Source organism: Camellia sinensis, chromosome 11 (assembly GCF_055761805.1).
Source record: "Camellia sinensis isolate YWXY chromosome 11, ASM5576180v1, whole genome shotgun sequence".
Classification (NCBI taxonomy): Eukaryota; Viridiplantae; Streptophyta; class Magnoliopsida; order Ericales; family Theaceae; genus Camellia; species Camellia sinensis.
Window position 1 is genome coordinate 110,037,218 of NC_138971.1, and position 12,525 is coordinate 110,049,742.

At 33.7% G+C, this 12,525-nt stretch overlaps 1 protein-coding gene and 1 long non-coding RNA gene across 6 annotated transcripts; both read right to left on the reverse strand.

The window, feature by feature from the left end:
- Window positions 1-1,871: 1,871 nt before the first annotated feature.
- On the reverse strand, window positions 1,872-5,598 carry LOC145803209 (uncharacterized). 5 transcript variants are annotated; one of them, XM_082896520.1, is made up of 6 exons: window positions 5,333-5,598; window positions 5,079-5,152; window positions 4,245-4,371; window positions 3,044-3,108; window positions 2,750-2,924; window positions 1,872-2,104 (listed from the first exon to the last, which is right to left on the reverse strand). In XM_082896520.1, exons 3-6 carry the CDS (start codon window positions 4,350-4,352, stop codon window positions 2,090-2,092), a joined length of 363 nt encoding a protein of 120 aa, XP_082752646.1. In that variant the 5' UTR covers window positions 4,353-4,371; window positions 5,079-5,152; window positions 5,333-5,598; the 3' UTR covers window positions 1,872-2,089. The 5 variants fall into 5 exon arrangements, with proteins under 5 accessions (XP_082752646.1, XP_082752645.1, XP_082752644.1 ...); XM_082896519.1 differs by having other exon boundaries at window positions 5,147-5,196; XM_082896518.1 differs by having other exon boundaries at window positions 5,079-5,196.
- Window positions 5,599-9,993: 4,395 nt separating this feature from the next.
- LOC145803210 (uncharacterized) lies at window positions 9,994-11,212 on the reverse strand. The gene is made up of 2 exons (XR_014345331.1): window positions 10,955-11,212; window positions 9,994-10,731 (listed from the first exon to the last, which is right to left on the reverse strand). It is a non-coding gene; the product is annotated as an uncharacterized LOC145803210 (long non-coding RNA).
- Between the last annotated feature and the right edge of the window lie 1,313 nt (window positions 11,213-12,525).

Genomic DNA, 12,525 nt, shown 5'->3' on the forward strand with positions numbered 1-12,525 from the left:
AAACTCATAAGTATCAAATCTTAATTCCTTGAAGTAAAAAAAATAAAAATAAAATAAAATAAAATAACAAACAAACAAAGAAAAACCCTCAATAAATTATATCAATCAAATTTAGAAATAAACTGTAAAGAACCTAAGTATATCAAGCCTTCATTTAGGTGGATGTGAGTGAGAGCTCAAAATGCAATTGGGAATGGAACCAAAGAGATGAGTAATCAAAAAGGTTGAGAACTTGAGAAGAAACTAGAGAGCAATGTTTCAAAATACGGCGTTACATAACTGCTGCGGCTGTTACATAACAGTTGCGGTGGTAGGCACAACGCGTTACCCCGCTTTTGCGGTGTGATTGAGATTTACAAGTGTGTCGGTCGTAGCGGCTGCCGTAGTGGCCGTAATGGTGTCGTAACGGCCCGTTACGCACAGTTACGTAACAGTTCCAAACAGCTTCTTTCGAAAAAAGAAAAAAAACGCTGAAAAGATGGGAAGAGGGATAGAGAGAGGAGGGAAGATGGAGAAGTAAGAGATAGAGAGGGAGAAAAGGGAAGATGAAAAACCTATTATTGATTTGTTGAGAATGATGTTGCCCATTCAACTTGCAGGGAGAACTTCACTCAACCATGTAATCTTTTGTTTTTTTATAATAATAATAATAATAATAATAATAATAATAATAAGTGCAATCATTATCTATTTGGCTTAATTTATATATATATATATATATTTAAGCTCTTATTTATTCTCTTACTTTTGTCATTGTTTATCTTATATATAATAGTTAGTGATTGATTTTTTATAAAATATCTAGAAAACATAACACCTATAATTATATATTAGTACATATTTTATATATGTCAATTTTTGTTGATTAGTTTATTTTATTTTATTTTTATTTACAGGTTATCTAAAAAGAAAACGATTATTCAAGTGATCTAAACCTAAAGAAAAAAACCATGTACAAATTTTTTTTCTTTGTAATTTATTTTTTAATTTTTATATGATTGCATTAGCATGTATAATTTATTTTTTAAAACTATTCAAGTTAAAATTTGCTTATGTTTCCACAAGTATAATAATTAAAAAAAGAATTTTATACATCTAAGTCTAATAAAAGAAAATTTTTGCCACAACTTGTAATATGAATTTCTGACATATAAAGTCATTAATTATTAAAATAAAATGTAAAAAACTTCGTTTGTAGTGATTTAAAAATATGAAATATATTGGATCATACTTAAAAATTAACAAAAATTGATCAAAATTTATTTTTAAACCCAACACTACAAAAAAATTGCTTTTTTGCGACGGCAAAATGCCGTCGCAAATACCCTAACGCCGTCTCAAAAGGTTTTTTGCGACGATAAGTGACTTTTTGCGACGGCAAGTGGGGGGTCGCAACAAAGGGGGTTGCAAAAGGTTTTTAGCGACGGCATAACGCCGTCGCCTTTAGTTTGCGACGGCAAAATGCCTTTTTTGCGACGGAAAAATTCTGTCGCAAATAACGGGTGAAAATCTAGATTTTTTTGAGACGGCACTGTGTTGCCGTCGCTAAAAGGGTTTTTTGTGACGGCAAAAATGCTGTCGCTAAAAGTTTATTTGAGACAGCAACTGATGCCATCACTAAAGGACTATTTTTCAACCAATTCCCCTACCTTTTGTGACAGTAAAGCTGCCGTCGCAAAAAACCTTAGTTCAATTTTCTTTTTGAGACGGTATGTGTGCTGCCATCTCAAAAAAAAAAAAAAAAAAATTGTATTAAAATTATTAAAAATATGAAAATAACCTGTATTAAATGAAAAATAACTAAAAAAAAACCGATAGTTACATAATAACATAAATACATACATAAACAAAAATTGACACATAATGAAAATCCATAATGTTGTTCCATTCATAATAATACATAAATAAAAATTCATAACAATAAAAATTATCCCACTACATAATGTCGCATAATACATACATAATGTTGCTCACAAATCTAAATAACATAAATCAAAACCAAAAGTTTTCATCATGATTCTTCCGTAGGTTACAAAAACAAAAGTTGGTCATAATCTTTACACGCCCGCATTCCACAAGAAGCAAGCTACTACTCAGGAAATATCTGAAAATAACAAAATAAAAATAATTAATGACAATATAATGGTGTTAATATTTTATTTACAGAAAAACATAAAAAATGAACTACTAAATAATGCCTTTATCTTCTTTTTTTTTCCCCACCAAAAATATAAAAAGAAAAAAAATTATTACGAGAGATTCCAAATTTGTGTCCACGCAACTTATCATTTCACAATGTTGCATTGGGTTTTGATGCAATTCGCAATTGTCTACTATCTTTCAGTGGACAACGCTAGAATTTTGTTATTCCACTAGTGTTTGTTTTGGTCTCTTAGGAAACGAAAACATTTCAAACATCCCATTAAAAACAAAAGGAAACTTTGTTTCCTACTTCAAACACAATAATACAATGCACCTTGAGGTTTGGGTGTCAACCTTATTTCCTAACAAAATCCCCAATCTATCCACAATATTGAAAGTACTAAACATTCTTCCATTTTCTGCTTCAGGATTCAAGTTCCCATGATAGGAACAAAAGTGAAGACATCAGGACTAGCTGTCAATACAAGGCAAAAGCAGTAAATTTTGAAAGTAGAATTACCCTGGCATATTGTCACCAAAAGAATGATTGGTCAAAAAGTCAAAGAGCGTGTTAATTGGCAATAAAATAAACCACAAGATTATTAACCTTGATGAGTTCTTCTTGCATTTCAAGGAACTCCAATTTCCTCCTCCTTTCTGAAACAAAATCTTCAGATGGTAAGGCTATGACACCAACAGTATCGACAACCTCATCTGGAAGTGAAGACAATGTAGTCCAAACGATTTCCTCCGTCTTTAACTTTCCAGAAATAGTGAAGGCTCTGTGTACAGTATCAAAACAGGAAAAAGTCAAATGCAGTTCAAGTTATAGATTAAAGCAAACTGGTGTGGCTTCCATTTTTTATTACAAAAATTAGAACTGAAAGGGCCTTTAAAATACCTGGAGAGGATCAAAAGTGAAGATGGTACTGAGTGATTGAGAGACAAATCCAACCAATCACGGAGCTAAAGAAAGAAATTATACACTTACATTAAACTTCTGAACCAAATATGTTAATTTACCAAAAATGATGTAAATGTAGCTGGGCTGTAAAATTGAGAGAGAGAGAGAGAGAGAGAGAGAGAGAGAGAGAGATTCATGTGTAGCTGATGTCAAGCAGCTGCCCATGCCAAATAATCTCCATCACACAAAAATACCTTTCTAATATTACAAAAAAAAGATAGGAACGTTTAGCCATATCCTGATGTCCTTGGATTTGGGAATTAATATATATTCTATGATTAGATGCATACCAACACCCAACACACATCCAATTCCATTTAATATAGATGATCTTGAGCTTCTTAAAAGCCCTCCTCAAGCTGAATTTACGAAATTGCTTTTATGGAGAGACATTGGGTAGACTGCTTCAATCAATGTGTCAATTAGAATGCTATCTTCTTGAATTTTATCACAATATTAAATTACAACAGCATGTCATGCTCTTAGGCTTTAGTCAAGGATTTTTTCATAACTATATGCAGCTAAATTTTTTTGTGAAGAAGCACAAAATTCTACTTATACCAAAAAAGGTAGCTCATGTGCCAATGTAAAAAGAACCATCCCAGCCAACATAGTCAAACCAGTGAACCGGTGAACAAAACCCTTGGCAAAGCCAGTTAAAGAAGTATACAAACTGGAAGAACCCATATGGCCCAGCTATATTGTATGTCAACAAAATGAAGCATACCCATGATAATCTTGAAATTTCTATTTAACTTACGTGAAACATTTACAAACCAAGCCAAAAGAGAAACTTCTTCAGGGGAGTTAGCATACCCATGATAGGATGGGCTGGTTCAATTTTAGCTCACAATCCCCTTGTACAACAATAGGAATTAATGAGACCATTTAATGTAATTTGGAATTTCTACAAACACAAAAAATGCTATCCAAAAATATAATTTCTTTATGAAACCATGGACCTTGGAATGAGATCCTCAGTCTGCATTTAATATTCTATACACTAGACATAATTCAAGGAGTTTTCAAGCTTTATACTTCTGTTTCAATTCTAATTGTCAAAGATGAAAAAGAGCAACAAACAAGTAGATCCAAGAGTGGGATAAAGAGAGGGGGAAAAAAAAGGAAAGAAAAAAACCTGTTGGCGCATTTCCTTAACTGAAAGTAAACCAAGCATGCCTTGCTCTCTACAGTCTTCACGAAGTTCAGCTTCTGAAAGAGACTCCAAACCCTCCGCTTGTATCATTTTATCATCGTTCTTTATGCTTACAAAACAAACAATAATAACAACAATAATTCAAGGATATCTATCATTCGAAAATGTATTTTCCCTTAGGTCAAACCACCTTTATGTAAACATGCAATTCTTCAAATTATTCTTAACAAGGAATACTTTCAAAACTTAATCTATGATAGTCCTCAATAAAATAAGAAAAAGAAACTTATGCACAAAGATGAGCCTATACATATTAACATGCATATTTCTGTGAATCTGTGTCTGTGTATTTAATCCTTTTTTTAGCTCATTTTTCTACATCATGGAACAAGGTTCAGACTTCGTGGAGGGCCTGAATGACACATGATAACCAAGACAAGGTTTCAAGAAAATAATTGGGCCCCTCAATATTTCATAAAATAACCCACTAGTCGCGGGCCATGAAGCATGTGATTGCACGTATTTGGCGAACAGTTTTAGCTTTTTATTACACAACCAGAGACACAGATCAAAGGTGAATATATTTTTCATGCAGTGAGAGGGTAATTGGCTCAAACCTCTACAGCCCCACACCATTTTCTGGCACAACTTTTGTGAATTCCAGAAGTCTCATTTCAAGGGGCTTAAACTATTCCAAGGACACTACAATTTATCAGAATAAATCCACAATATCTTTCTTCCAAGTTGAGGAAAAATCAATCATCTAAGTCACAAATTCAAACTAGAGCACAAGCAGGTCAAAAAGTTCAAGTCAACCTCAAAACAAGCCGTGAGATTTACGAAGATAGACCAGACAGCCCAATCTTAGCTGTGTCCGAACTCACCCAGATCTTGAATGAATGCAGCAAAATCCACCCGCCACAGATGTAATCACCTTCGCATTCCATCGTGGATTCAACAAAACAATTACAAAATATAAGAATGCCCTGTTTATTTAAATGAAATGAAATCAAATGAAATCATCAAAATATATTCAGATAGACAGAAAGATATAAGAAATTAGACCGCACCAGGAACACCGGCGAATCGGAGAGTCTCTTCAATCATGCGAATATGAACGGACCGATGTTCTTGAAGCTAAAAGCTTCGAGCCTACTATTAATGGCTGCGGTGGTCCCTGAGCAGCTCCTTCACCACTGGAATGAGAGCAGCAGAGGGAAAGCCAACGGAGTGAGAAACAAAAGAGTGAGGCTCCTTAACCCCGTCGCTCGACGCCATCGTCTGCCGTGCTCACAGTCGCGAGAGAGAGAGAGATGGGGGGGAATGAGCGGGAATCAGATTTTGTGTTTTTTTTTTTCACCACATTGGAAAATGTTTGGTGGCCACAAATGCTGTGGCTCAAATGGCTCGAAAATGTCAAAATGACATCGTTTTGGCATTTTCGAGCCATTTGAGCCACAGAATTTGTGACCACCAATCATTGCCCTCAAGCATAACTGGCTCAGATGAAAATTTAAGGTAGGTTCGATAACATTTATATTTTTAATTTATGTTTACAAAAATTTTATAAATTGATTTTTGTTTATTTTTAGAAAAATATAAATTACAAATGTGTTTGAACAAAATATTTTTAAAAAATTAAAAAGATAAACTAAAAAACATGTTTATCTAGGCCTAAAATGTTTATATTTATTTTTTTATTATTTATGACAATGAGATCATACACATTTTAATTAAAAAAAAGTTATTGAAAAAATTTTATTTGAAAAAAAAATATTTAAAAAAAATTAATAAAAAAAATATTTGAAAAAACAATTAATTAAAAAAATATTGTTAGTCAAATTTTTAGATTTCTGTTTAAAAACTAACGTAAACTCATTTTTTGAGAGAGATGAGTGAAAGAGAGAGAGAGAGAGAGAAATAAAAATAAAAATAAAAAGAGAAACAAAATGAGCGAGAGAGAGAGAGAGAGCAAAAAGAGATGAACAGTAGATATAGAGAAAGAAGGAGAGAGAAGAAAGATAAGCAAGAGAGATGAGAGAGCCAGAGAGAATAGTGATGAGTGAGAGAGAAAAAGAGACACACACACACAGAAAAAAAAGAGAGAAACAAGATGACCGAGAGATAGACAAAGAGAGAGAGGGAGAGAGAAAGAGAGAGAAACAGCAAAAAGAGATGAACAAGAGATATAGAGAGAGACATAGAAAGAGAAAGAGAGAGAGAGAGAGAGATATATATATAATCATTACTTTTCAAAACTCATAACCAAACACATAATTCAAAACTCTTTTCAAAACATAATTCAAATCAATTTTTTAAATATTTAAATATTTTAATTTTGTGAGAGACAGATAAAGAAGAGAGATAGAGAGACAGAGACAGAGATAGAGTGATGAGCGAGAGAGAGAGAGAGAGACAAAGTGGTTGCTAAAAATATATTTTCTTATAGTGGATCGATAAATCGAGAAGGAGCTCGATAAATAGAGAAGATGTGAGTGAGAGAGTGAGCAAGGCGAACATAGTGAGGGAGAAATAAACAAGTAGACAGAGAGAGAGAAGAGTGATGAGTGAGAGAGAGACAGAGAGAGAGAGAAATAGACAAACAAAGGGATAGAGAGAGAAAGAGAGATAGAGGGAGAGATAGAAAAAAAGAGAGAAACAAGACATGAGCGAGAGATAGACAAAAAGAAAGAGACATAGAGCAAAAAGAGATGAGCGAGAGAGAGACATAGAAAAAGAGAGAGACAGAAAGAGAAGAGAGATAGAGAGAGATAGAAAGATAAGAGAGAGAGAGAGAGAGAGAGAGAAAAAAAAGAAATGAGAGAGATAGAGAGAAGAGAGATGAGCGAGAGAGACAGAGAGAGAAAACAGATAAGAAAGATAGGCGAGAGACACAAAGAGAAAATGAGAGAGAGAAACAGACAGACAGAGAAAGAAGAGTGATAAGTGAAAGAGATAAAGTGAAGAGAGAGAGATAGAGACACAGAGACAGAAAGATGAAAAACTGAATGAAAAGAAAAATGTTATATCAAAAGAGTAAGACGACATTGTTTTTTTAATTTTTTTCGCGACAGAAAAATACCGTTGAATTTATTCAAACCATTTTGTGACTGTATATATATGAAGCTGTCTCAAAACCACAATCACTATGCTAGGTTAGAGTTTTCCAAAAACTCTTTTAAGAAAATTATACTTTCTTGTTCTCCGTGTTATTTGTTTTTACTGAATTTTTTTAATATTTTAAGTATTTTTTTTTTAATTTTTAGACACACCTAACATAAATACACCTAAAAATTAAAAAAATTGTAAAAATTCACTAAATATCAAAAATACAAAAAAAATACAATAATTCAATACATTTTTTTTTTTGTATTTTTGTGTATTTATTAATTTTTAAAAATATTTTTTCATAAAATTTTTATTTTTTAGATACATCTAAGTAAGATGCATCTAAAAAAAATATTTAAAATTTTAAAAATATCCACTAAAAAAAAAAAACACGAAAGTCACTTTTTGCGACGGCACCATTTGCCGTCTCAAAAAAGCAGAGTATTTACGACGGCAGCATTTGCCGTCTCAAAAAAGCAGAGCATTTGCGACGGCACTATTTGCCGTCTAAAAAAATGAGAGTATTTGCGACGGCAGAGAAATACCGTTGCAAATACTCTAATTTTTTGAGACGGCAAATAGTGTCGTCGCAAATACTCTACTTTTTTGAGACGGCATTTTGTGTCGTCGCAAAAAGTGACTTTTTGAGACGGCAAGTGTGACGTCGCAAATAGTTCCGTCTTTTAAGCCCACTTTTCTTGTAATGCAATAAATATGATTTTGGAAAAAAAAAATGTGTATCGATAAGTTTTTTCAAATTATTCAAAAAATTAAAAAAAAATTCACGATTCTGATTATCGCAACTCTTATGCTACAACCTTTACGCCCTGCAACCGCAATCGTGCCACCGCCACCGCCACCGTTACGGCGACCACAATCGCTTTTCAGAACCTTGCTAGAAAGAGAAGGGGGGAGAGAGGGCAAGATGAAAACAAACCCAAAATTTCCAACGATCAATTTTCAATGCATATGGAGGCTTGGCAATGCAGTATTGGAGGCTCAACAATCAAACTTAGCTTAGACTTGATGATAACAAAACCCTTCAGCGTTGATCTCAAGCAATCAATTGTATTGCAGTTTCGCTTGTGATGTCTCTCGATGACGGTATTGGTGAGAAATAAATCGCAGATGATAAGGTAAGACAAAAATAAAAAACAAAGGTAATGTTAGGGATATCAAATTTTTTACGAAATAATGAACAAATATCTCACATGGTATGGTATAGGGCACTTTTATAGATCTCACTCCCATGTGAGATATTTGATCATTTATTTAGTAAAAAATTTAAGATCTATAACATTTTCCAAAAACAAATGTTAAGGTGAGACGATGAGAGACATAAGCATTCAGACCTTCTAGTGATAGTGTGAATTTGCTGGGTGAGAGAGACATAACTGTATTATAATCGGATTCAAATAAATAATCGAACCAGACAGGATTTATCCTAATTCGTTCCGTTTAAAATGAAATTATGCAGGTTTGGGTTTAATCGGGTAATCGGCCTAGCCATGTCATTGTCTTACAAGCATCCACATTTTTCTTAATCTTAGAGCATCTCCAACGGTAGTAGGCATTTTACCTATCTAAATATTACTATAAAGTATATATTTTATTTTGCCTATCAACTATTTTATGTTTTTACTCCAACCATGCTCTTTATTTTAGCTATTTATCCAAATACTATTAATTTTATAGAATGCCACGCCAACAACAAAGATGGAGGGAAATGATCCTAATGATTGAATATATTTTGCCTAGCGTTGAAGGCTAGCTACATGTAGCTAGTGAATATGAGTTGAGCCAAAATGCCTAATCATATGTCTAGTGCATTGGAATTGAAAAAAATGAATCACACTAGGCATTTTAACTAACAAGTATTATATGCTTAGTGCATTGGAGATGCTCTTACTGACCTCTAAGGTCGAATTTCTGAACAGGCCAAGAGCTTCATCAAACCTAGCTCCTTCCCAAAGAAATTGGATCTAGGGCCCCACAATGTTTATGGCAATATCCTTGTGTCTTACCTAACAAGCCACGGCCTATGATAACAAAAGCATCCTGTGTTACCGAAAGGATTAATATGTTACCCGTGTGAACATATAGAAAATTTAATCAAATGGTAACAAAAGCACAAATGTGTTTTGGACAAGTAAACCATTAATAAAGTAAAATCTTCCAAGTCATTCAGTCGATGGAGCAAAATCTTTAGATTTTCTCTTCCCACAACCACATTTTATATTAAACATGATATATTCATATTGTATTAACAAACAATACCAAAAAAATCAAGAATTGTGATACTTGCCAATTATTAGGACTAAAGTTCATCCATGATAATGAAATTTTAGCATCTAGAATCTTTTTTAGTATTAATGTCACAACTTTTCTTTTATGCTGTGTTTGGTTGGGGGATTTGGGAAGGGATTTGGAAAGGGAAATGGAAAAGATAGGTGAAATGTGAATAAATCCTGCCTATATTTCACATAGTTTCACACACCTTTGCCCTTTCCCTTTTCAAATCCCTTTCCAAATCCTCCAACCAAACACAGCATTAATAGAGCGGAAAGGTCTGTTTTGCCTTTAAACTAAATGTGTCTAAAATAACATTATATGAAATGCCACATGAAAATCAGATGGACTTTCAATTCCATTACAAATACATACATAAGCAAATGGTTTTCTGTCCCACTATGTCCACAGGTTAATAGGTCTTACATAATTTCAGAGTATATGTCATAGGTCTTAATAACTTAATTCCTGTAGTCAGAGTATTCCAATTAAGTCACTAATTCACTGACTACTATGTCCACATACATAAAAATAATATAATAACTTGACAGTGATATAAATAACTTAATTCTTCACTATGTCCACATACATAAAAACACAGCAAGTTATTGCTCCACAGATAACCTGTTCTTGTCCGCCTTTATAAACTCTCTGTGTTTCAATTCAGCACAAAGGGACCTGAACGTTGGCACATCCATCCGCAAGATCTCCTGAATTGTGCGCGGATGACCGTTCAATAAATGTTGTGTACATTTCTCTAGTGTACGGACATGTCCGTTGCGGCTGCTTCCCTGGAAGTCCATTGGTTGATTCAAATATCTAGCATACCATGGCAAGGTCCCACATCATCGTCGTCTGATGCAATAAATGACGACCTCAACTGCTCCGCACTACTGTCTTCACTGTCCTTGCTGTCAGCGCTGTCAGGACTGTCTTTGCTGTCCTCGCTCTCCACGCTTTCCCCACTTGAATCCATTTCCGCTGTGTTGTTGTCGTAGTCGGGAAATTCATTTTCCTGATTGTTTATTGCAACGTCCATATGAAACAGATTTGTTGTTACTCGTGTCCATTTCTGTAAGTAAAAAGTAAGAAAAATCAAAATCAAAATATAATTCACATCGACACCACAAAGAGGTTAAATTAATTGTCCAATACGCAATTATAAACTATAATTTTGGAATATGAAATACGCATGTCCTGAAATAGAAGAAACATAAGAATATCATCAGAGGCAGTAAATAGGTGAGTGTAAGATGACAATTAAAGATATTCAAGTATCATGGACTTGACATGACCACTTAACAAAGGTTTCTTCTTTACTGCAGATTGCCATGCTCTTCTTCTTCTCTGTGTTCTGGGGTTTCTACCCTCTATACAATTTGTGGATAGATGTGTCTATAATGGGCTTCGCACCGGGTGCAGTGAGGAAAGTTTTGCCGTGCACAGCACAGTCTAACAGAGAGACAGAGAGCAGATGAAGATGAAGTTTCACAGTGTACAATTTCGGTGAGAAACACAGTTTGAAGAGCTTTCTCTTTCTTCAACTGAGGAATACTGTTAGATTTAGATGACAAATGTAACCAAATTTTGATCAACTTACCAGAGTTAGAACTTAGATGTATAACCCTTTGGGTGATAGTTAAAATAATACTAACTTGGAAATTTTACTTCTCTTTACAATAAATCCATAACATTATAAATTGGTCAAATATGCATAATAAAAAAGGGAATGAAAAGAACATATTCCTTTCAGATTACAAGAAAAAGAAAAGTAGAGTAAATAACAGACCTAAAGTCAGCTCTCTGGAGAACTAGATTCTTTATATGTGGGGCATTTGAAAACCAAATGGCTTTAAATACTTAGTTTCCTGCAAGTGTAGCATTGATAACAATACGAAATCACTGTCAGAAAACATAATTTGGGGAGCACATGACAGTGATATATGAAAAATGGTGAACAAAGAATGCTTAAGAAGATAAGAATAGAAATGAACTATAACAGAATTTCTATTTCTTTCTTTTTCCCATAATACAATGCATTATTATCCTCAACAATAATCAAAAAAAAATTGAGTGCAACAAATTCAAGCAAAATGTTGGATCATAAATCTCTTTGTATAACAAACAATAGCTGCACAACACAAATGTCTGGTCTATGTGGAAGTTTTAGCATTTCCAAAATTTGCAGGTTTTTTTTTTTTTTTTTTGATCAGTTCCAAATGTGCAGTCCTTTAATCTTATAAGGCTTCTGTTTTTCCTAAGGACCATAAACAGATACAGAAACTTCAGTAAGCCACAGGACTGAATAATAAAACCTCAATGAACAAGGCAACTAAAGTTTGCCACATCATCATGTAAGCCCACCGATTAGCCTAAAATAATCAGGATTACAAAATCCATGCTTTAGTCTGTCTGTGAGATGCTCAAGCAACACTATATAAGCTTTGTTAAGCATAAGTGATTGTAGCAAGCAAACGTGTTAAGGGGCTTCTCTGCTCAACCTCATTGGTTGACAATTCGTAGCACAAGTAACAACACAAGTTCTTAACAATCCCAAACTTGAATACGAAATATTCATCTAATGTTCTGTTCATGACAGACAAACTTATACTTTGGTAAAGCTTCCAAGTTCCTTACATAGCCATAGTCCACATATGAAATACACGGATTAAAAAATAAAAAATAAAGAGCAGATTTTTAATGTTTTAGCAGATACGTTGACTTACACCAAACTGGATGCTTAACAAAATAAAATTGCATCAATTGTCAAACTTAATTCCTAAGCGAGCTTATGAACCCAATGCATCTTCATGTTGGATAGCATCCTAATGAACATTCTTCTCATTGCTTTATCGCGGAAACTCTC